The sequence below is a fragment of the Oncorhynchus clarkii genome, chromosome 4, assembly GCF_045791955.1.
Source record: "Oncorhynchus clarkii lewisi isolate Uvic-CL-2024 chromosome 4, UVic_Ocla_1.0, whole genome shotgun sequence".
Classification (NCBI taxonomy): Eukaryota; Metazoa; Chordata; class Actinopteri; order Salmoniformes; family Salmonidae; genus Oncorhynchus; species Oncorhynchus clarkii.
Genome location: NC_092150.1, coordinates 63,121,029 through 63,142,030, shown reverse-complemented (window position 1 = coordinate 63,142,030; position 21,002 = coordinate 63,121,029). Strand labels below are relative to the sequence as shown.

General features: G+C 44.0%; 1 protein-coding gene across 6 annotated transcripts in view; it reads right to left on the bottom strand.

Annotated features, from left to right (window-relative positions):
• LOC139407080 (laminin, alpha 2) overlaps positions 1-21,002 on the bottom strand; it is a 138,841-nt gene that overhangs the window by 40,730 nt on the left and 77,109 nt on the right. For 2 of the 6 annotated variants that reach the window (XM_071150427.1, XM_071150428.1), the window contains exons 19-33: positions 16,884-17,095; positions 15,263-15,369; positions 14,684-14,947; positions 12,133-12,313; positions 11,767-11,903; positions 11,134-11,370; positions 9,334-9,477; positions 6,859-7,035; positions 6,175-6,360; positions 2,943-3,061; positions 2,537-2,654; positions 1,718-1,852; positions 543-667; positions 375-461; positions 28-221 (exon numbers count right to left, since the gene is read on the bottom strand). In XM_071150427.1, the coding sequence (XP_071006528.1) occupies positions 28-221; positions 375-461; positions 543-667; positions 1,718-1,852; positions 2,537-2,654; positions 2,943-3,061; positions 6,175-6,360; positions 6,859-7,035; positions 9,334-9,477; positions 11,134-11,370; positions 11,767-11,903; positions 12,133-12,313; positions 14,684-14,947; positions 15,263-15,369; positions 16,884-17,095 (2,423 nt within the window). The remainder of the gene's footprint in view (positions 1-27; positions 222-374; positions 462-542; positions 668-1,717; positions 1,853-2,536; positions 2,655-2,942; positions 3,062-6,174; positions 6,361-6,858; positions 7,036-9,333; positions 9,478-11,133; positions 11,371-11,766; positions 11,904-12,132; positions 12,314-14,683; positions 14,948-15,262; positions 15,370-16,883; positions 17,096-21,002) is intronic. The other 4 variants (XM_071150429.1, XM_071150430.1, XM_071150431.1 and 1 more) reach the window with 2 other exon arrangements.

The window sequence follows — 21,002 nt, the reverse complement described above, 5'->3', positions numbered from 1 at the left end:
TATGGTAAGTTATATTAGTATACGTACACACAATCCCAGAGGGCCCACACACATGCCTCTCCATGCACTGGCTGCAGGTGCGTCCAGAGGCCCCGGGCCGGCAGTGGCACTGGCCTGAGCGGGGGTCACACGGTTGGGGCCACGCCCCGTACGGGTCACACTTACACTCCTCACACTTCCCGCCGGGGGCACGGGGGTCGCCATGGTAACCCGTGGCACATCTAGAGGAGCGACAACAGGGTTTAGTGTAGATAACTAACAGAAAGTGATGTTCAGTTAGCAATGTGGGGCGGCAAGGTCCCTGATGAGGTGAGTTCAGTATGATTCACAAAGAGCATGTTGGGGTTTGTAAATGTTGAGGAGTGAGTTTGTACCTCTCACAGTACTTTCCCTCATAGCCCTCAGGGCAGGCAGTACAGTGGTAGTCGTTGAATCCCTCTGTTACACAGGTAGGGCTGAAACTGAGAGAACGAGAGAGCTACAGATAAGAGCTGCTTTATTGTACAGTAGTAGAGCCATGCACCTGTGTCTCTGTGACCTACTTGTTCTCATGGTTGGTGAGGGGGCAGGCACAGGGCTTGCAGTCGTCAGGTCTGCCCCTCACTACACCATAGTATCCTGGGGCACAGCGTTCACACCTGTCCCCCTCTGTGTCGTGCTGGCAGTTCTGTAGAGAAGACACCCGTCCCTTCACTAATATCATATCCACATTCACAACCATTCACTTCAAATAGGCTACACCTGCAGAATCAAACTAAAACCCAGTGGCTGTCGAGGTGGAGGGTGGATGTATTTTAGCTGTTGTTTTGAAGTGAGGGCCCTTCCAGAGTGTGAGCTCTGTCAGCCCAGAGCTGTTTTCCTCTCCTCTCTCAACCACTCTGCTCTGAGAAAAAGTGCCAAACTGACAATTGAGAGAGGCAATACTAATCAGTCAGCGGAAGTTGCGGCCTACTGAGCCGTGGTATTCCAAAGACGTTCATTAACTTCCTGTGTACCTCAATTAACCAAATTACGCTGTACAAACTCATTTAACATTTTCAATTTGCCTGCTCCGTAAAATGCAAATGATATTGTTATTAGCACAAATACAAATGAAAGCTGGGATTGCTTTGACAACATAGAGTTCCAGTTCCACACTATAACACGAGGCAGGGCTGGCTTCCATGTGCTCTAGGGGAAGATTTGGGAAGCAGAGAATAAGAGCTTTGTTGGTCATTAACTTGACCAAAAGGCCCTGTTTTATATTTGAAGGGCACATTATGTTCCACATTAAACAGCATGGACTTCTCTCTAGCGTAACATCTCTGTTAGTATTTCCAAGTCAAATCTACCCCAGACACTAACCTATGCTCTACTTCCTGGTGGCAGTGGACCATGTGGCCAATCAAATTGCTTCTGAACAAATCTGCTGATCCTCTACACTTGGAGAAAGTGCAACTGTTTAGACTGAGAGCTGGTTTGAAAACCAGGGGAGCTGAGAAGATAGAGGATAAAAGGAGGAGAGTTTTTCATTGGCTAGATAAAGGTCTGGGCTGATGTAAATGTGAAACTGAGTTGAAAAGTAAAGCGTTGGGCTAATTACCCATCTATGGCAGAGAGTAGAGTAGAGTAGAGTAGAGTAGAGTGGGCGGGTATGGGTGCAGTCACAGGGCAGCCTGCCAACCAGTGCCAACGACACCCTTCTCCTCAGGTCATGGGGACTTTGTAAAGACCTTACCTGGCAGATGGATGTCTCTGGGTCACAGGCCTCACTGTGCCTGTTGCACTGGCACTGCGCACAGCTCCCGATGCCTGCTCTGGAGGCTGCGCCACCGCTGCGGGCAGACAGGCGGTAAAACCCGGCCCCACATTCCTGCCGATGGGCGAAACAGAGACAGACACACGGTTACTGGTTAGGCTGTTACACCCCCCCCCCTCCCCACCCCGAGCCGCTCACGGTAGTGCCAGGCTCCACTGGAGCTCCAACGAGACACACGTACTGAGAATTAATCGGGTCAATTTGAGAAGCCATCTGTTCCCAGCAAACACGATAAACGCCTGTTTAAAAATACTTTATTAACTATGTGGCAGCTTCAAATACGTGCCATCTGTCTGGTTTGTTTATAGCCACCTTTATGAGGAATCCAGTAGGAGACACATCAGTAACACTCAGGTTTGGATGGAAGTTGTCGTAGTAACACAAGAGTTAATTAGGAGTGTATTAGAGCCGCGCTAAAGAGTGGGGGAGCTTTGGATGTGTCTGGATGGAGCTGTGAGAAAGAGAGGGAGAAAGAGAGAGAGAGAGAGCTGGCAGTTTTGATGAGAAGGATTGTCTTGTGGAGGGTTTCTAACAGCTGTTTCCTCCTGTCTCCATGTCTGTGGCTTTGATTGGACTGTGACTGACTGACACACACACACACACACACACACACACACACACACACACACACACACACACACACACACACACACCCCTCTCTGATGGATGACCCTGTCGCCATGGCTGATGCTCTGGGAGACACAGAGACACAGCTGTCTCAGTGGCTAGCTAGCTTACCTCGCAGGACAGGCCGGAGTAGCCCAGGGGGCAGTCACACTTCTCTATCTGGTGGGCCCGCTCACTCTCCACGGACGGCCTTCCCTCCTCTGCCACCTCCATAGAAATCTCAGAGATCCTGTGTTTTAGTAGAGAGAGAGATAGAGACAGGGAGTGCGACAGCCATGTGAGCCAATGTCAACGATACAACTATACTTGAAACATGATATGATCAAACGCTATTGCCCCTTGTTCGTTAAATGGAACGAACATGTCACTGTTAAATACAGAGGGTTATCCATGTTAACATGACATGACTAACCTGACCATGACACTAAAAGAAAGAGTGTAGAGTAAACAGCCCTCTAACGGTATGTTTAGGTCTAGCCCATTGTGTGTTCAGACAAAGACAGAGAGGAGAGCTTGCCTGCTGTGTCTCATCATGTTCCCATGGGAAGCCTTGATGAGGACGTAGTCAACATAAAACAGCACGTCCATGAAGTCCTCGCGTGTCATGGCCTTCTTGTCTTCGTACTTCCACTCGTGCTGAAAAACAAAACATGTTGATGACATCACTGGCATCAAGATCCTATTAAATTACTCGAGAGGCTATGTCATAAACCCTCAAAGTTCCAGAAAGTAGTGAAAATGGCAGCCACCAGTCTAATTGGAATGAATAGCAGTGGTGGCATAATCCTAATTTTACTTATGCAGGAAAATAAAAGTAAGGCATGTGATATATCAGAAATTGTGTAAGATAATTATTTTATATACAGTACCAGTCAAAAGTTTGGACACACCTATTCACTACAGAGTTCTTCTCTATTTTTACAATTTTCTACATTGTAGAATAATAGGGAAGGCATCAAAACATTGAAATAACACCTACAAAAAAAGTGTTAAATGAACATATATTTTATATTTTAGATTCTTCAAAGTAGCCACCCTTTGTCTTGATGACAGCTTTGCACACTCTTGGCAATTTCTCAACAAGCTTCATGAGGTAGTCACCTGGAATGCATTTCAATTAAAAAGTTAATTTGTGGAATTGTGTTGTGACAAGATAGACAGAAGATAGCCCTATTTGGTAAAAGACCAAGTCCATATTATGGCAAGAACAGCTCAAATAAGCAGAGTAATGACAGCCCATCATTAATTTAAGACATGAAGGTCAGTCAATGCGGAACATTTCAAGAACTTTGAAGGTTTCTTGTGCAGTCGCAAAAACCATCAAGTGCTAAGTGCTATGATGACACTGGCTCTCATGAGGACCGCCACAGGAAAGGAAGACCCAGAGTTAATGGAAATCTGTCCTTTGGTCTGATGAGTACAAATTTGAGATTTTTGGTTCCAACCGCTATGTCTTTGTGAGACGCAGAGTAGGTGAACGGATGATCTCTGCATGTGTGATTCCCACCTTGAAGCATGGAGGAGGAGGTGTGATGGTGTGGGGGTGCTTTGCTGGTGACACTGTCTGTGATTTAATTAGAAATCAAGGCACACTTAACCAGCATGGCAACCACAGCGATACTGCAGCGATATGCCATCCCATCTGGTTTGCACTTAGTGGGAGTATCATTTGTTTTTCTACAGGACAATGACCCAAAACACACCTCCAGGCTGTGTAAGGGCTATTTGACCAAGGAGAGTGATGGAGTACTGCATCAGATGCCCTGGCCTCCACAATCACCTGACCTCAACCCAATTGAGATGGTTTGGGATGAGTTGGACCGCAGAGAGAAGGAAAAGCAGCCAACAGGTGCTCAGCCTCTCACTCCTCATTCTATTCTGGTTAGAGACAATTTGCGCTGTTCCGTAAAGGGAGTAGTACACAGCATTGTACGAGATCCTCAGTTTCTGGGCAATTTCTCACATGGAATAGCCTTCATTTCTCAGAACAAGAATAGACTGACGAGTTTCAGAATAAAGGTGTTTGTTCCTGGTAATTTTGAGCCTGTAATCGAACCCACAAATGCTGATGCTCCAGATACTCAACTAGTCTCGTGAAGAAGGCCAGTTTTATTGCTTCTTTAATCAGAACAACAGTTTTCAGCTGTGCTAACATAACTGCAAAAGCCTTTTAAAATGATAAACTTGGATTAGCTCACACAACGTGCCACAGGAACACAGGAGTGATGGTTGCTGATAATGGGTCTCTGTACGCCTAAAGTATGTATATATTCCATACAAAATCCGCAGTTTACAGCTGCAATAATAATTTACAACATTAACAATGTCTACACTGTATTTCTGATCAATTTTATGTTATTGTAATGGACAATTTTTTACATTTTCTTTCAAAAACAAGGACATTTTTAAGTGACCACAAACTTTTGAACGGTAGTGTATGTGGGGACTCCTTCAAGACCGTTGGAAAGCATTCCAGGTGAAGCTGGTGGAGAGAATGCCAAGAGTGTGCAAATCCGTCATCAAGGCTACTTTGGGTGGCTACTTTGAAGAATCTCAAATATATATATTTTTTTGATTTGTTTAAACTTTTTTTGGTTGCTACATGATTCCTTATGAGTTATTTCATAGTTTTGATGTCTTCACTATTAAAATAGTCAAAATAAAGAAAAGCCCTGGAATGAGTAGGTATGTTCAAACTTTTGGATGGTACTCTAATTATAAATACAGTTTATACACGTTTTATACACATGTTCGGTATAAATAGCCTCTAAAATATATGCAAACAGACCATAAATGTCTCAAAACATTTTTAATTGGAAAGCTGTTAGTGCTATTATATAATACAATATCACAACCTGTTGCATTTACAACTTGTCTACAGTAAGTCCTATCATCAACTGATTTCAGCCAGTGTATGGCTGTGGATTGACTGCATTGTTTGAATGGAATGTTGGCATAGCTTTGTAGCATGTACGATCTGTACGCGTAGGCACATACTGCATGACTGCAAGGTGTCCCGATATCTTTTCCAACTGTCCCGTTATCTGGTTTTAATGTCTATTCTAGAATGCCCTTCTTATCAATCAGAAACGAGAATTCAACAACGCTGTGGTATAAAGTATTTTAATTCCTAATTCTATGATCACTTCAAAGTTTATTTCTCATATCTCCAGAGGTTAGAATCTAGCTTTGAAGAGTTTTTGGGACAATGACAAGAGATGTACTTGCATGGCATCCACCACAAAAGGACCACCATTTAACAACACAAGCGAGTTTCCGTGGCAAATGGATCATGACTGCATCCTTAGACATTAGGAAACTGTAACAACAAGACAAGAGACGGTCCACCATGTAAGCCTATGCCATGGGTGTTCCCAAACTAGTTTGGCCCGTGACCCCCTATTTCCTCCAGTCTGATTTAGTGCCTGGTCTCGTCCAATCGGTTCTAACGACTTGTGGGCATAGCAGAGGGAAATGGTGTTTAGTGTATGTACATGTTCCAGAGTGCCTTATCGTTCAGTGATAGGGTCCTAATGTTTTGTAGCTTCAACCGTTCAAGAGCCACATTTGTAGGAAGAAAACAGAAACCGCTCTGTTTATTACAACCTCATCTGACAGCTACCGGAGGTTACTGGCGTAACCCCAGTTCTATGAGGCGCAACTTTTCTTACGCGACCCCATTTTCAAATTAGGTGACCCCACATGGGGTCGCGACCCCTAGTTTGGGAAACACTGGATTATGTCCTTACCTCTGTCATGTCGATCTCGTGCCGGGTGAGTTGTCCAATCTGCAGTCCCTGCATGTGGCGGACCATCACCTTGTCTCTGTTGGGCCCTCCCTTTATGATGACCTGGGGTTCGTAGGAGGTGCGGCCTGTCTCGTCACGCCCCTCAAAGTAGATGGCGTACTTCAGCTTGCCGCCGTAGGCTGTGATCTAAAGAGGAGAAACCACATCCAAGTAAAGAAGCTTGTTAGTACTATTCACATCTCTGAACAGAATACAGTCAACTCCTGATAAGTGCAAGTTAGAAAGTATTTCAAAGCAGTATTGTTCACCAGGTCTCAATTCAAATACATGTATTGTCACTCCGGATATGTGCATGGGTTTGGGTTCAGTGTAAGCATAGTCTATACGTAAAGCAGTCCCGAGCAACTACATACAGTATATTTTTTAATGACATTTTTTATTTTACCTTTCTTTAACTAGGCAGGTCAGTTAAAGAACAAATTCTTATTTTCAATGACGGCCTAGGAACAGTGGGTTACCTGCCTTGTTCAGGGGCAGAACGACAGATTTTTACCTTGTCAGCTCGGGGATTCGATCTTGCAACCTTTCGGTTATTAGTCCAACGCTCTAACCACTATAAGGATTCAATTGTACACCTGTTATCAACCTGGGGTTTAAATAACATCGAGATGAGGGTGCTCTCACCATGGAACCATGGAATTGTTCAGGCAGTCTCCAGTAGTAGAGTTCGGTCAGCTTCTGGGTGACCAGGTCTGCATTAGCGATGATCTCTGGGTGCTGGAAGGTCACTCCGCTTGTGGTCTCTTGCAGGTTGGCTTTGTCCACTAGGGGCAGCTTGGTCTGCTCTGGTTTCAGGGACAGCTACAGCAGCACAGACACAACAAACAAACAGCATCACTTATTGGCCTTAATGTCACATAAAATACACAGATAACGGGTTGTATTTGGGAAGCTCTGTCCCAAGGGTTTAAATGGCCTATGTTGCGAGAGAGCGATGCAAGTGTTTTTCAAAAGGAAAACAGCCTCTGTGACACTGGACAACTGTATTCTCCAATAACACACCAGGACTCAGCCTCTCACATAGTTGTAGATTAAAATGCATTTCACATCCTGAGGGCAGGCCAGAGATGTGTTTAATTGGGCAAGTAGAACATGCATATATTTAAGAAGCCACTTCTCTACAGTAGACTATGCTTCTGAGGCCCCTGTTTTAAATTTGCCCTCCCTTCCCATCTAAATATCCAGCAAATGGCTCACTAAAGGCTCCAGGGGGGCCAGGCTGTGCCCCTCACCTCACCATGCAATCTCATGACTCACTGACTTAGAGAGAATCTCCTGACTTCCAATGAATGAGGGAGAGGATTCTCTGTTTTTTTTCTCTCTTCATCTTAAAGCAAACAAATTTAGATTAACTTTGGGACGGCAACCTTTATTTAATTTGTTTGTCGTTTCCATTTATATGAAAGAAGGGTCCCTCTTCCGATGTCCTCAGCCGCGGTCTCCATGGACACAGCGGATGGAGGGTTATCAGGTCTGAGGCGCTCTGGCAGAAAATCCTTATTAAAAACAAACAGGGAAGCTGCAGCTCCCAGCCTCTGCCTGCTCCAAGCCCCCAATAAACCCTCTCCCACCCACTGTACGAGGCTATAATATATATTATCCTTCTGTTTGTGCTTGGTCCCCCTGGTTCTCACTACGTTCCATAAATTACAGGGAAATAAGATGGAGAGTAAATACCTGGTTGGGAATGAATCAATGGAGGAGAACCACTTTCATGAAATTAATATTTACCCTGTTTCCCATAAAATCATATAGCTGTGTTGTGGCATTTCTCTCTAGACTATTTCAGTACTTGTGGTTGCACATACAGTAAGTTGTAAAGTGTAATCGGACTAATTAATGTTTGTTAACTGTTGCATGAGAACAAATGTTGTTTTATCATAGCCCATATTAAGTAGCCTATATCAAGAAAGCATAGAACAGTGGCCACCAACCTTTTCTGTGCCGAGACCCCTTTCTGAGTGAAAAAGCAGGCCAGTTAAACATGACTTTTAAAAAAACGTACGCCTACGCAACATTAACCTATTAAAACACTTCCGTAGCAATGAGGTTTATGCAGTAGGCTGTAGGCTCAATACATCACTGCATATTGGCTATCCTTGAATTGCCCTGCCAATGGTGTTCGTTCTTCTCAGACCATTTTAAAATGATATTTTCAAACGGAAGGTATATGATCACACTGGTAATATATAATTTGTTATAGGCCTATTGAGCCATAAATTGAAATCGTTAGCATTTTTATTTATTTTTATTTTATTGTGATGGTCAGTCTCAGCGGATGGAGGGAGGGAGAGCGCGAGGGAGGGAGAGGCTGCCTCTCACTGTTCATCAGCTCTTCCTCCTCCTGCTGACTGACCAAAAATGGGACAGTCTTCCAGCTGACGGGTGAAACTCGATCGCATTTAATTTATTTCTGAAATACGCTACTCCTCTGTTTTAGAGAGACGCAAGTCGCTAACAACAACGCAAATACATTGACACACTTTGCAGCGCGAGTGGAAAGGGACAGGGCGTTTCACGGCTTATAAAAGTGTTAAAAGAAGTGTTGACAGTGCTGAATAAAAATGTGAATATTAAATCATTCAGAAAACAGCAGCAGTCTCTCTGTAAGTCATGTTTTTGTTTAGTTTTGAAATCTCACACAGTAGAGTCCGCAAACAAATTCTCAGTGGGCTTGTGAAAGCTGCAGACACGGTGATCTGAGCTATCTAGTTAGCCAGTGGTAGGCCTATACAGTTTGCCTACCCGGCGCGCAGGGAAGCTGAATCAATTGCACCTACCTCAAACAGCGCGAAACGAATAAGAAAATAGGAAAGGAAGGCTTTATCATTTGGCCTTTTACAGAAATAAATGGCCATCGAGTAGGAAATCCTTGGAGATCGACCGGTTGGTGACCACTGGCATAGAACATTATTCATATTATATGTGTTTGTCTGTGTGTGCGTGTTGCGTGATGTGAGTGGGTGCACTCGCAGTTGCTGTATGTTTGTGTATGAATACAGTACCTGTGTGTGGGTGGACTTGCATATGATGGGGAATACATGTGTAGATGTGTGCTGCGTGTGGATTTCTGTCACGTTTCTTCATGACTTGACTTACCCACATGCGGATGAGGCCCTGTGCCTCAGTACAGGTGCTGGACATACCAAAGCAGTAACACTGACTGCAGCCTAGTGGGTTGCTTGTGCTCAGACCGAAAGTCCTCGACTTACACTGGTCACACTTCAGACCCTGTATATTCACCTGGGGACCGAACACTCAGGAATTAAGACACAGTCCAAGTCCAAAATGTCTGATGACCAATATTGTCCACACACACAAAAAAATGATGTTTTCAGTAAAGTATACATAAGAACAAATATAAAATCAATCTGAACAGATTTGCAAAGATAATATAGGCCTAGAGAGATATTTGATTTAAGACAGAGCCAAGCTATAAATAACAGTGGCGGAAAAAGTCATATCTCTTGTGCTCTTCGCCTATTCTGCTCTGGACTGATCAAAGAAGGTGATATTCACAAGAATCCAAAGGCAGCCATGTGTGTAGATACAGTAGGTGCATGTCAAAGGGGCTACTGTGCATGTGTATCACAGTGACATGTGTCTGAGAAGGAATGATAAGGGGCACACCCCCGCGTACAGCAGACACACACAGTGACAGCCCTGATAACAGTGCATCACACCAAAAAACACTATTTCATATGGAACTTTTCCCTTCTATTTTATCTGATGCTTTTCCCTAGCTAATACACTCCCAAAGCATCCAGAACTGAGAAGCAGCATTCATAACAGACATTGGTTGTGCCATGAACTACATATGAACACTTTGTTTACACACCAGTCTGTGGGTTTAACTTGAAGGAGGATGCTAAGGATGCCAGAAATTCTATTGCCATGGCTTCATGGAACACACAGAGCCACGCCACCCCATCACCGTGTCCATCACCCCTCCAGTCACTCTCCATCACTAACATCCCTACACCCATCAACCTCTTATCTCTATCCTTCCATCCCAGTAGTCTAAAATAAACATCCAGCGAGGGAAGACGCACACACACACAACAGTACAACAAGAGACCCAACAACAACAATCATCTCTTCTGCATGTGTCACCTTACTTCAGAGTAGAAAGTGGCTTTTTACTGGGTCTCTCTCTCTCTCTCTCTCTCTCTCTCTCGCTCTCTCTCTCTCTCTCGCTCTCTCTCTGTGTGTGTTAATGAGAGTCATCACCTCTCATAGGTGGCCCCTATGTGACAGCCTGTCACAATGTCACAGCACTGTCACTGTGAGGCACGGAGCCGGGGATGGCGACGCCTGCCTGCCTGCCTGGCGCTAGCTAATCTGAATGCCTTCCCCCCACGTCAGGTCTATTTCCATCTCACACTTCCTCCCCCACACAGACGCTACCCTGCCTGCCTGGGTTTTGTTTGCCTGGCTCCGGGTTTGTTCGATGCTGGCAACCAGGCAGAGGATGGCGACAGGCCCCTATGCTGAGCCCAGATAGGGAAGGTACGGAGAGCTAGAGTGCTGCTGTTGAAACACAGGCTATATGGAGCAATCTGCCTTAGTCATTCTAATGGGACATTTCCAGGTAGTTGCAGTGAGGCTTAGAAAATACAGGCCTAGTTATGCTATGTAACTCCAAGTTTAAAATGTGAAACTGGCAGTGAAAGCTACTTGGATTAAGTCAGTGCTGGCTAGACATCAGGGAGGTGCCAGGAGAGCTGGCTTTGGTTTCTTTTGGGAGAATTTCATTGTAGTTTCTTGTCGTCACTTATTTGGAGAGGTCTGATGCAATCACTTGACACAGCATCCTGTGATGAATATTCTAGAAGAGAATAGTAGAGTATATAGATAGTAAATAGAGTAGACCACAATCAACTGATGGTTGTGGGTTACCTTGCAGCTGCATTGTCCAGTCCTGTCTGCACAGGCGCACACATCCTGGTCTGCATCACAGGTCTGGCTGTCTGAACCTGCCACGTTGCATTTGCAGGAAATGCATTGTGGGAAGTCCCGGTAGCCCAGCTTACACTCGCTGCACTTCTCTCCCTGGAACTGGTCCCGGCACATGCAGCAGCCGGTGTTGGGGTTACACTGCTGCGTCACTGAGCCCACCTGGTTACAGCCACAAGCCTGTGGAGGAGATGGTCAACTATTCATAATCAATGTACCATTATATTAATCAATACCCAGTCACAAAGGGTTAATCCATCGGCTTCACATAGTAAACATTCCACAGACCTTCCACAAAAGCGGGTTAAAACATTGGCTGCAAAATTAATTATACAATTATGCATATCGTCACAGCAGTAATCCCATGATGTGTTTCTCCATTAAATCTCAAAGCACTTCTGTGCGGTTTTAATTTCTATTTTGTGAATGTTCCGTACTATAAAAGTTGAAGTTATTTTGCTAAACCTTTTTAATGAGCATTTTTTATCAACAAAAGAATAGGCCTAACTCCAGGAAAGAGCCAGACAGGACTAGTTTGGAGGGGAGTGGCATGAGATGAGGTGAAGTAAGGTGTACCTTGCAGCCCGCCATGATATCATGACCCCAGTGATTGGGGGCACATTTGTCACATCTCTCCCCCACAGTGTTGGGAGGGCAGACGCACTGTCCTGTGTTGGCGTCGCAATTATTTCCCACATGGGCACACTGGCACGCTGGGAAAGAGGCAGGAAAAACAAACTCCACTCAAAACAACAGAATAGGCTCAGCACCACAACTTTCCATTAAACCTGGAAGAGAGTAAATACCCTTTTTGGTTTGAGGTCATCCAGCATTTAACATCAAGGAAAGCGGTAATCAAATCTAAATAATATGTATTCATGTGTTGTATTGACCAAAAGTTCTTTGCAGACATCAATCAGTTAGATGGCAGTCAGTTCTTACGTGCGCAGCCACCCTCCTGGAAGTTGAAGTGTCCCGGAGCGCATCGGTCACACTTGGGCCCAGTGACACCAGGCTGGCACCGGCACTGGCCCGACTCGTCACAGTCAAAGGACTTGGACCCAAAGGAGTTACAGTTGCAGGGGGCACAGACTCCAGCGGACTGAATGCCGTAAGTCTGGGGCTGGGAGACAGCACAGAGATACTGAGGTCATTCAGGGACTCCAGAGAGCTGTCATAGACAGACATAGGGTGCTATTACCACAGCAAACAGGTACAGCACACAGTGACACACCGCAAACATTGTAAAACACACAGCTCAATACTTCAGACTAAGTTTTCAAGAACACACAGCATTCAATAACGTCTCTGCACGAGAAAACATGATTTGAACCGTAGTAACAATAGTAACAGTTCAATTGATGGTGAGGATATACAACATATTAGAAGTCCAAAACATAATCTAATATAAACTCATTTCTCCGTGCGTCGGGCAGAGGAAATGCCCATGTCTCACTATAAATGCAGCAACATGTGGTGAATAAGTAAATGGGAATTGTAGCTATAGAAGGCGAGGCGACGGGGAAAGGAGGCAGCCAGAGACAGATGGTTCGATATGAATCTGATTATATGAGGAGCCAACAGCTCCTGCCTGGCTGGCAATCTGCATTATTCTCCCTTCAACAGGAAGGAATGGTGACGGTGGTAGGTAGCACACATCCCTGGGCCTCTCCCCCAGACCCCCCCCCCCCCCCCCCCTCCGGGGAGCTCTCTCTGGGGGTGCTGGGTGTCCTGGTGGGATGCTTCCACCATCCCATGTGGATCCAGCTGTCTCGGAGGCGGGAGTGGAAATGGATGGCTGATTGATTGACAGAGAGCGGTTAGCGCCTGAGCAGCAACCAGGTGTTGTGTTAGGGATGACTGACGTCTGTGTGTGAGAAGTGCCTGCTTACTCTTGTCAGCACAGCTAAAGAAAAATGTGTGTATATGTAACGTGTTTGTGTGTAGCGTGGTTGTGTGTAGCGTGGTTGTGTGTAATTTGGTTGGGTATAGCGTGGTTCCAGCCTGGTGTGTTAGCGTTGCACACAATATGAGCGAAGTAGGCAATCATTGCCTTGGCTAATTCTCACTTGAAACCTCATTTTTGTGTTTAGTAGGTTAAATTACACATTCGGTTAACATAATATACTATAGTGATCTGTTCTTGCAATTTGTAGTCTATGACATTTCAGATTTACATATGATCATTTTTCATTAAGTAGTTTGGAGCAAACTACTTTTTATCAAAGTAACTTAAGGTAAGTAAACCATGTTTTCCTTAAGGGTAGCTTTAGTGTGTCTTTAGTGGGAAGTAATTGGTAGCTTGGTACGCAATATTTTCAGAGTAGCTTCCCGAACACTGCCACTGACCAAGGTGAAAAAACTGAACTTTTAAATAAGAGTTCAATTAAGATGAATGCTGTAAGAAAGGCTGAACTATTACAACGTAAAGGGCCGGCTTGATAAGTGGGCAATATTATAGAACAACAACTTATGAAGAGATCTCACATCAATTGAAGGGTCTAGTGGGGGCTGGATATTTCCAAGAATCCTCAATCACCTCTTTACAATGTAGATTACTATCTGACTTAATCACACTGTGCATTATATTTTTCTTCAACGCCTCAAGGATTTACAATTACATCTAGCTGCACAGTACAAACGTAGGATCTTAATTGGATCACTCTTTTGCTGCTGAGAATTGCATTCCTGCACCTGCAGAAAATGCAGATGAGCTTTGTGATTTACACAAATTCACTAAAAACCTGCACTAACACACAATTATATTAATAGTATTTCACTTTTCATGTTATGGACTAAACGTTCAAATCCTGTTGCTGAAGGATTATTTTGCTGCGACAATATGGGTCAAATTAAGATCCTACATCTGTATATCTAAAGAATGCTGTTCTGCACCTATACCTTATCTGCAACCAGTATATGGATATTTACATACGGTACATAATAGTTCATATAAGTACAATTCTAGCTCAATTAAAATATGCATTAGTATGTGCAGCCTGTATCACACAAGGCTACTCAGTGACAGGTCCAGGTGAAACCTGAGCAGAAAGCAGAGGCTAAGAAGAGTGGAGCACCAGGCTGTTTCACATACAGTCATTAAGGTCAGAGGCTTACTGCTGACCAGGCAATGTGTCATGTCAGCTCAGGTCAGGTTAGAGTCATGCTGTGTTCCAGCCAGTACACATCAGATCTGTTCTGTTCGGAAGATGGTGAGTGGTCAGTTGTGGTCGGTCAGAGAAGGCCTATATGGTCAGGTTTGAAGTGGGGTCAGGTTGCAGTCACATATAGTCAGGGTCTGGGATGGACATGTTCGTCGTAGCTAGGTGAGGCAAAATTATAACTATGGACCCTGTGGGTTGGTTGGTGGGTGGATGGGTGGTCGGCGGATGGGTTGGTGGGTGGGTGGGTGGTTGGCTGGGCAGGCTTGGGATGCATCACAGCACACTAACACACTAAAACACTCAGTGCTGCAAATCTTTACTGTCTTTACCGCTGTGGTGCGGTAGGCTGCCCTGGGACAGCCCCCAGAGCGGGACGAGCCCCAGCGCTGGACCTGCTGCAGCCGGACCCTCTCTATTGGCCTGCGCGTCTCCCGACGCTCGTAACCCTGGCGACCCAGGTCGCAGCGATGGCCCACGAAGCCGGGCTTACAGATACAACGTCCCTCCAGGTCGCAGCGCTGGGACATGGCCCCTGTACGGCTGCAGGAGCACGGCTTACACACCTGCTCCTCTGCATCCCACCAACAATTGGGCTTCATTCACCAGGAGCAGTGAGGGGCAGGAAGTTAGTTATCTGTGAATGTCTGAGGTACTGAGTATAAATGAGGTCGTCACCCTAAAACTTTGGGAAATATTTAGATGACAATATATTTGTGAAACCAAACACCGGAGTGAAAAATTGGTTCAACTTCAGACATCAGCGTTACTAATCAACAGTATCTGACGCAGTAACTGATTTGAAATGTCCCCATAGATTGTCCACCTTTTTATGGGTATCCCAATGATAAAATGACATAGTGACCGAATTGACAAGATTCGGAATGACAACTGATACTTTGGTGACCTACCATGCACTCGTCACACTGCCGTCCCACCACATGCTGCTTGCATGGGCATTGCCCATTCTCCTGGTGGCAGACCTCCGACACAGAGCCATTGTTGTGACACTGGCAATCTGTAGACCAATGAGAGGGGTGGGGAGGAGAAGAGGGGAGGAGGGGATATCAGTTGAAAGAATCAGATTTAGAATAACAAGGATCAGTCTAAGTTCAGCCCCAACAAGGCCCTCTCAGATAAGGGTATGTACTGTACAGTACAACTATATCCTCTTGTTCTCTTCGGTCCTATTGCTGTGCAGTACTACTGTCTATTGTCATCAACTCATACAGAGTACGCAAATCCAACCGCTTTCAGATTGCTAGACACAGGAACACATTTGCATTGTATAACCGGCTCATTATTTACTTTAAAAAGTCCTAGTGATCTGCAAGAGAAAACACAGGCACAGATGGTTTCCTATAGGACTGGTTGGAGGGGACATTTGCTTTTTTTCTGTCTTTGTACTGTGCTCAGTCGCCCACGTAAGGTTTAAAAATGCCTGCATTTATTCAATGTTTAACAGGTTGGAATGAGTATGAGTTGTAAGACTCCCTTTCTCATCCTGACAGCATGGAGTCCAGATGGGATCTAAAGTGGGTCAAGTTTTTAATTCGGGCTGTCTGAGAGAAAGAGAGAACGAGTCGGGTTGATGGTTTCATCGCACACTGAAACCAGCAACAAGATTACACTGTGCGTCAGCCACATTAAGTTGCAGAGATCTGTGACAATGATCATCAACTTGTTTTCCCTGCCACCGTGATAGCATGGGCAATTTCCATCAACGACGGCCCTGTTTCTGCATTCCTAATGCTGATTACTCCATGTCCGCCCAAAATGCCCCACCACCACAATACTCAGTTAGGACAGCCAGACTAAGTCAGCGAAAATTGACTTCTTCTCACCAACCTACTTTTTTTGTTCGACAGATTTCATTCAAACGGAAGTAGTGCGCCTGCCTTTTATCACTGCAGATGAAGGCAGCTATTCCATTCTATTGTAGAAGTCTATAGAGGCATTAGCTGCATGTTTAACTATTGTGCTTTACCAGTCTATAGTCTTAATGTACTGTCAATCACTACCAATACCTCGATAATTTCTTTGTCGTCTTTATCGCAGCTGTATATCAAGAGTTATAAATCAGGAATTAATTTGGCTATGAGCCGTGATAAGCTGTAATGCATTTTTAATTATCTTGGCATCATCGTCAAATGGGTCGTTTTGGTAAACTGAGACTAATTAGTTATCTTCATCCAAACATTGTCAACGTCGCAGACTGTACAGCTGAGAACAGAGAGGCAGATGAATTATAAACTTTTATGGGGTGAGCATTGAAGTTTGCAAGTCAACACAGGTTGTTTATGTGGATTTACACAGACAGTCACCATCTGCACACATTCTCATATTCTCAAAGCCAAACATTTTCAAAGACACCGCCACATCTGGCATGCAGGCTGTCTGTCAGGCAGGCAGGCAGACAGGCAGCGCTCGCATAACATTACAGCAACACTCCACTCTTCAAAGGAGACTCAGACAGGGACAGGGGCTTTAACGTACTGCAGGCTCTGATACTCATGCACTTCTTATACTCACGTTGGCAGTTTTTGGCCTTGATGGCGTCCCCGTAGAACCCCTCTGCACAGGTGTCGCAGGTGGTTCCCCCGTAGCCATCCCGACACCTCAGACAGGAGCCGGTGATGGGGTCGCAGCTCCGCGGTGAGGCCAGGTCCAGGTTACCTTTACACTGGCAGGGCTGGCACGAGCCTCCCTTAACCGTCGGCTGACCAAAGTAGCCATTCGAGCACCTACAGTGACCAGAGAGGAAGAGGGAAATCATGACTCATGGCTAGGGCCCTGAGTCTGGGCAAGTTTTTTTCTTTCCTGACCTTGTGTCCTGACCAGGAATAACCGCAGTCCCTAGTTACAATATAGCCCTATCATGACTAATTTGAGCAGGAAGGAGCGAGGGTATGGTACGTAGTGGACTGAATGATCACTGCTCAGCTATGAAGAGAATGTGTTTCCCATGAGGGGAGTCACAGTACAAATGACAGAAATGGACATATGGTCACTGTGCCTCTGTTCTTTTTCAAGTCACTAGAAGGCTAAATGTCTCAGTGAAACTGGATAAAAAGCGATCACACCCAGCATGCACAGCTGTGTATCACGGACACTTCAGTGTTTCACTAAAATTACTTCAACGATGAAACTGGCTTCAATTATGAAATTGCCTTTTCAAACATGAACACTTAGTTTGTGCATAATTCACATATTCAGTGGGAACAATAAGTGGGCAGTGGACTGTATCATTGGCAGTCAAAACACAGAGAAAGAATCTGAAAAGGCAAACGCGCGAAGCCACAGAAAATATCGCTACTCCCCCTACCAACTCTTATCTGCACTGTCCTGCTTTTCCCGCCATATATCTCCTCAGAAGCGAGTCGTGTTCTGCCCTGATAAAGATATACATTCTAGTGCCTTCTTGTTAAATGGTTGCTACAATTCTTATCTCCACACAGCCCTTCTACTGCATGATAGCAAATGGGAAAAGTAATCATTCCATATCATGCACAGCGGATTCCTTTAGTCGCCGGAGACTTATTAATTTAATATGTTATTGCTTCTGACTGTCTTATGTGAGAAGGAGCCATTGGCGTGGAACAGTGAGTACGTGTCTGTAATTTAATTTCAACCATCAAGCGGGTGTCTTGGGGAGGAGACAGCACTAATGCAGATATCATGACCAAACATGCAAAATGTAAATAAGTACAAATTATTGAATCACTTTACTTTGGAAACTGAAAAGAAAGAGCCTCCACCCGTAACATCCTATCCCATTTCCCCAACCACACCCATCCAACATGTCTCCATCCAACCACAAACACCCACCACCCTTCACCACCCCCCCCCCCCCCCCCACACACCACCTCTTCCCCCCCCCCCCCCCCCCCCCCCCTAAACATCCAAGGTTGCTTTTACATCCATCCCCCTCTTAATAACACACCTTCCCCGTGGGAAGGAAAGTATATATATATTATGAAAATAGGTATATACTGTATATATAGTTTGTATGTGTTAAGCGTTCTAGATTGTATATTTGTATACTGAACAAAAATATGAAAAATTCAAAATATTTTACTGATTTACAGTTCATTTAAGGAAAAAAAAAGCGGACCTAATCTACTGATGTCGCATGACTGGGGAATACAGTCATGTTGTGCGTTCTCAATGGACATTCGGGTGCTTTCGTAAATTCACACTGGCTATCTACTCCGATTTCAGAGCACTCTCACCTGAGTGTACCAGAGCGCAGAATAATGAATTAGTAAACGTTGGCAAAAAAGTGTAATTAAATTGTTTCCAGCAGTACAGTTACAGTCAACAACGCTCTGGTTAACACGAAAACTGCCTAACCAGCTCTGCTAGGGTGAGTAAAATGGTCAGAGTGGTCTCATTTATGTCTGGAAGTAGCTAGCAAGCTAGCCAACGTTAGCTTGGGTGCTTAACTGCAGTTGTAAGGCCAGAACGCCCAAATCAACCCTACTCCTCGGCCCGAACGTCCTGTGTGCGCTCCGAGAGCAAAACGGTCTGTTTACAAATTTACAAACGGACAATTTGACAACACTCATAAATGCAGCCACTCCAGATTGAATTTAAGAACACACCCAAAGTCGAAAAATCTCTAACTTGTAGTTTGTTATGCTAACTAGCTAGCAAGAGGTTGCATAGCAACAGCATCAACTTCCAGTAGAGAAGGCAAAGAGCAAATACACTCAACTGAAAGTTTGGTTGCACTACAATTAGGGTGTGGAAATGTTATGCCCCTTAGATATTAATTTAGAATCCTCCAATCCACTTATGCTGTAGCATACTCTCGAGCGTCACGCTGTACAGCACCATATTTCCCATTCCATCCTAACTGAAACCCTGAGGGTTTTGTTTTTCTTGGAATAGAAACACCATAATATTAATACAATTAATTAAGCCAAATTTCTAAAAAAATCTATCTCATATACTATGTTATGTTAACAAAAAAAAAAAAAAATATCTGGTAATGCCAATATGGAAGACTATCAAATGCTTCTCAAAGATGCCCTTTGTTGGTCAAACTAGCATAAACTTGCATTAACAGAAAAAATGGCTGACAATTAGATAACGTGCCACAGAATGCTGCAGCAGCCTGCAAGGTGTGCTGCAGTATGACGCAACTTTTAAAGGAGGAACCACTGTATGCATCTGTTGGTCACAGATACCTTAAAAAAAGGTAGAGGCGTGGATCAGAAAACCAGACAGTATCTGGTGTGACCACCATTCGCCTCATGCAGCGCGACACATCTCCTTTGCATAGAGTTGATCAGGTTGTTGATTGTGGCCTGTGAAATTTTGTTCCACTCCTCTTCAATGGCTGTGTGAAGTTGCTGGATATTGGCTATTGTACATGTTGATCCAGAGCACCCAAAAGTATTTGTTACATTTTGAATACAGAGCAGGACAGGAAAATGGTTAAACTCACACACTGATCAAGAGGTCATCCCTACTGCCTCTGATCTGGCGGACTCACTAAACACAAATGCTTCGTTTGTAAATTATGTCTGCGTGTTGTAGTGTGCCCCTGGCTATCTGTAAATAAAATTTAAATTAAATTGTTCCACCTGGTTTGCTTAATATAAGCAATTTGAAATGTTTTATACTTTATACTTTTATACTTTTACTTTTGATACTTAAGTATATTTAAAACCAAATACTTTTACTTTTGATACTTAAGTATATTTAAAACCAAATACTTTTACTTTTGATACTTAAGTATATTTAAAACCAAATACTTTTACTTTTGATACTTAAGTATATTTAAAACCAAATACTTTTACTTTTGATACTTAAGTATATTTAAAACCAAATACTTTTACTTTTGATACTTAAGTATATTTAAAACCAAATACTTTTACTTTTGATACTTAAGTATATTTAAAACCAAATACTTTTACTTTTGACAATTGGGTACTTTTCCACCACTGTATTTTTGTTCAGTGTATGTGTTGGGCTTTAGCTGAGATTATTCTTTAGAGTCAAGTACATTTGTCCAGGCCTCAATTGTTCCTTGACGAGCACCATTCATTCTCGAGGTCGACAATTCTAATGTTATAACATCTAATAATAACTGCACCCATTGGCAAATTGCGAGAGAGTGAGGTGATTGCCATCTAAGAGCCAGCATATTTTTTTTGCGGCAATGCTGCCAGCTACAATGATCTCTGATTGATTGAGAGACTCAAGAAACTGTCATTATCCCTATTCCCACTACAAGGTAAGGAGAGTCTGAGGAGCGGGTGACGAAAGAGAATTCTACTTTTCAATTCACAGTATGGCATTGCCTTACCTTTCGTTGTGGCTGGCAAAACAACATTTTTGGTCCGCAGCTCAAATTGACCATAAATATCACAGTAGCCACTAGACAGTAAGCACAAACTATTCAACAAAAACATATTACACTATTGAATAACGCAGCCAAACCATATGGCACTCTTGAATAATGCAACAGTTCACAAGCATGAAGGCCTATGTGCAGAAAATTAAAGGGTTTCAATTCTTGTCTGTAGGCTACACACATTAGGCTACATTTTAGCTTCAAGACAAAAGCACAGAGCTGCTATAACAGCATGTCTTCATCAAGTAACATTAGCCTATCAAAAAATGTTGTCCATGCAAAAGCGT